At 48.9% G+C, this 1559-nt stretch overlaps 1 protein-coding gene across 1 annotated transcript in view; it reads left to right on the top strand.

The window, feature by feature from the left end:
* Positions 1 to 1110: 1110 nt before the first annotated feature.
* The window catches only part of T265_00813 (hypothetical protein), a gene marked incomplete at both ends in the record, with an annotated part of 6281 nt that continues 5832 nt past the window's right edge, over positions 1111 to 1559 (top strand). The window contains one exon of the mRNA XM_009164685.1: positions 1111 to 1444. Within this exon, the coding sequence (XP_009162949.1) occupies positions 1111 to 1444 (334 nt within the window). The remainder of the gene's footprint in view (positions 1445 to 1559) is intronic.

Genomic DNA, 1559 nt, shown 5'->3' with positions numbered 1-1559 from the left:
CTTGTACAACCCCACCCTGACTGACCTTGACCGACCACCTTTTTGTACACCCCGGTCTTCCGGTTTCGGTTCGGGTTAATACATGTGCATTGTTGCTACGCTCCGGTATTCTTCCCTGTACCACCCGACCTGTGCGCATGTGTGCTGTGTATACTGTGTGGATTCATTTATACCAGTCCGTATATCTGCACATTTCAGAGCTGACGTGTGCCGTCGCTACATCCTCTCGAACGTCCAATACGGCTGACACTTTGATGTCCCACGCTACAATGGCTGCTATGGCTGAGCACGTAAATGCGCAGGATGATTTCGTAGAGAATTTAGATCGTCAAAGTTTTTTCTCATTTAATTTTGGTGAAATCGGAGGGTGGCAGATATAGTCACCTGAGCTTTTCTTGAACGCAGCAGACAGCACACTTTAGACGTTTCCCGGATGTTGTAAACGTTGATGCAACACACGGCACTAACCGCCTTGGGTAAATAAATTTCGAGCCCCTGACTTTCGCTGTTAAGTTACAGGCCTCATACATTCCTCGTGACGGATGGCATGGGCGTCGGTCGACCCGTAATGTATGCCTTTGTCGAAAGCGAGCATTTTGCGCCATTGCGCAAGCTGTCAGCTTATTCAAGGATATGATGAGTGGAAACTATGAAGTCAAAACTTTCGTCATGGACAAGATGACTTCGCAGATGCGGGCTGCCAAAGCTGTATTCGGCTGCGAGATAATGCTGCGCAATTTTCACGCAAGGCAAGCCATCCGGAAGCACGTACGTTTTGTTGTTTTGGTGTAACTTTTGCAGACAATTTTCAACCGCAGTCGGCACATATTCCACCGCATGGCTCGCTTTGATAATGCAGCGGAATAGATAACTGTAGATTTTTGCACTATTTACAAATCCTGAGGAGAACAGTTCCCAGTTTTGTCTCTCGTTTGACTGCCCCCTGGCTCCACATCACTCGAAAGTGGGCCATTCATGCACAACGTGTGTTGGTACATTTAGGGAATGTGACCAACAACCAAAAAAGATTTGGGAATCTGGGTCTCCTCAAACTTGTACTTCTTACTACACCATGAGAAATCGGCCCAAAAGGCATTCGCCATTTTACGGATGATCCGACGCACCTTCTCCCGTATTACTCGCATGGACTTCCAAATACTCTATGGGGCCTACGTCAGACCGCTCCTGGAGTACGCCAACCAAGTTGTCTACTCAGGACGTACGAAAGACGTTACCCTCATTGAGCGTGTCCAGCGGGCCGCCACGAGAATGGTTGCCGGCCTCAAGTCCGTGGACTACGAAACGCGTCTCGCGACGCTTGATCTCTTTCCCCTGGAGTACCGCCGCCTCCGAGGGGACCTAATTCTTACCTACGCCCTGTTTGAACAAAGCTTGCCAAACAGGTTTTTTACCGTTGACCCAGCAAACACCCGGCGGGGACATAGTAAGAAAATCTTCAAGCTCAGGGCACACACATCCATTAGACAAAACTTTTTTTCATTTCGGGTAGTAGCTGCGTGAAATGACCTTCCTCCGACGGTTGTACACGCTCCTTCTCG

Source organism: Opisthorchis viverrini, assembly GCF_000715545.1.
Source record: "Opisthorchis viverrini unplaced genomic scaffold opera_v5_8, whole genome shotgun sequence".
Lineage (NCBI taxonomy): Eukaryota > Metazoa > Platyhelminthes > Trematoda > Opisthorchiida > Opisthorchiidae > Opisthorchis > Opisthorchis viverrini.
Note: the sequence above shows the minus strand (reverse complement) of the source record. Positions and strands in the feature narration are given on the sequence as shown.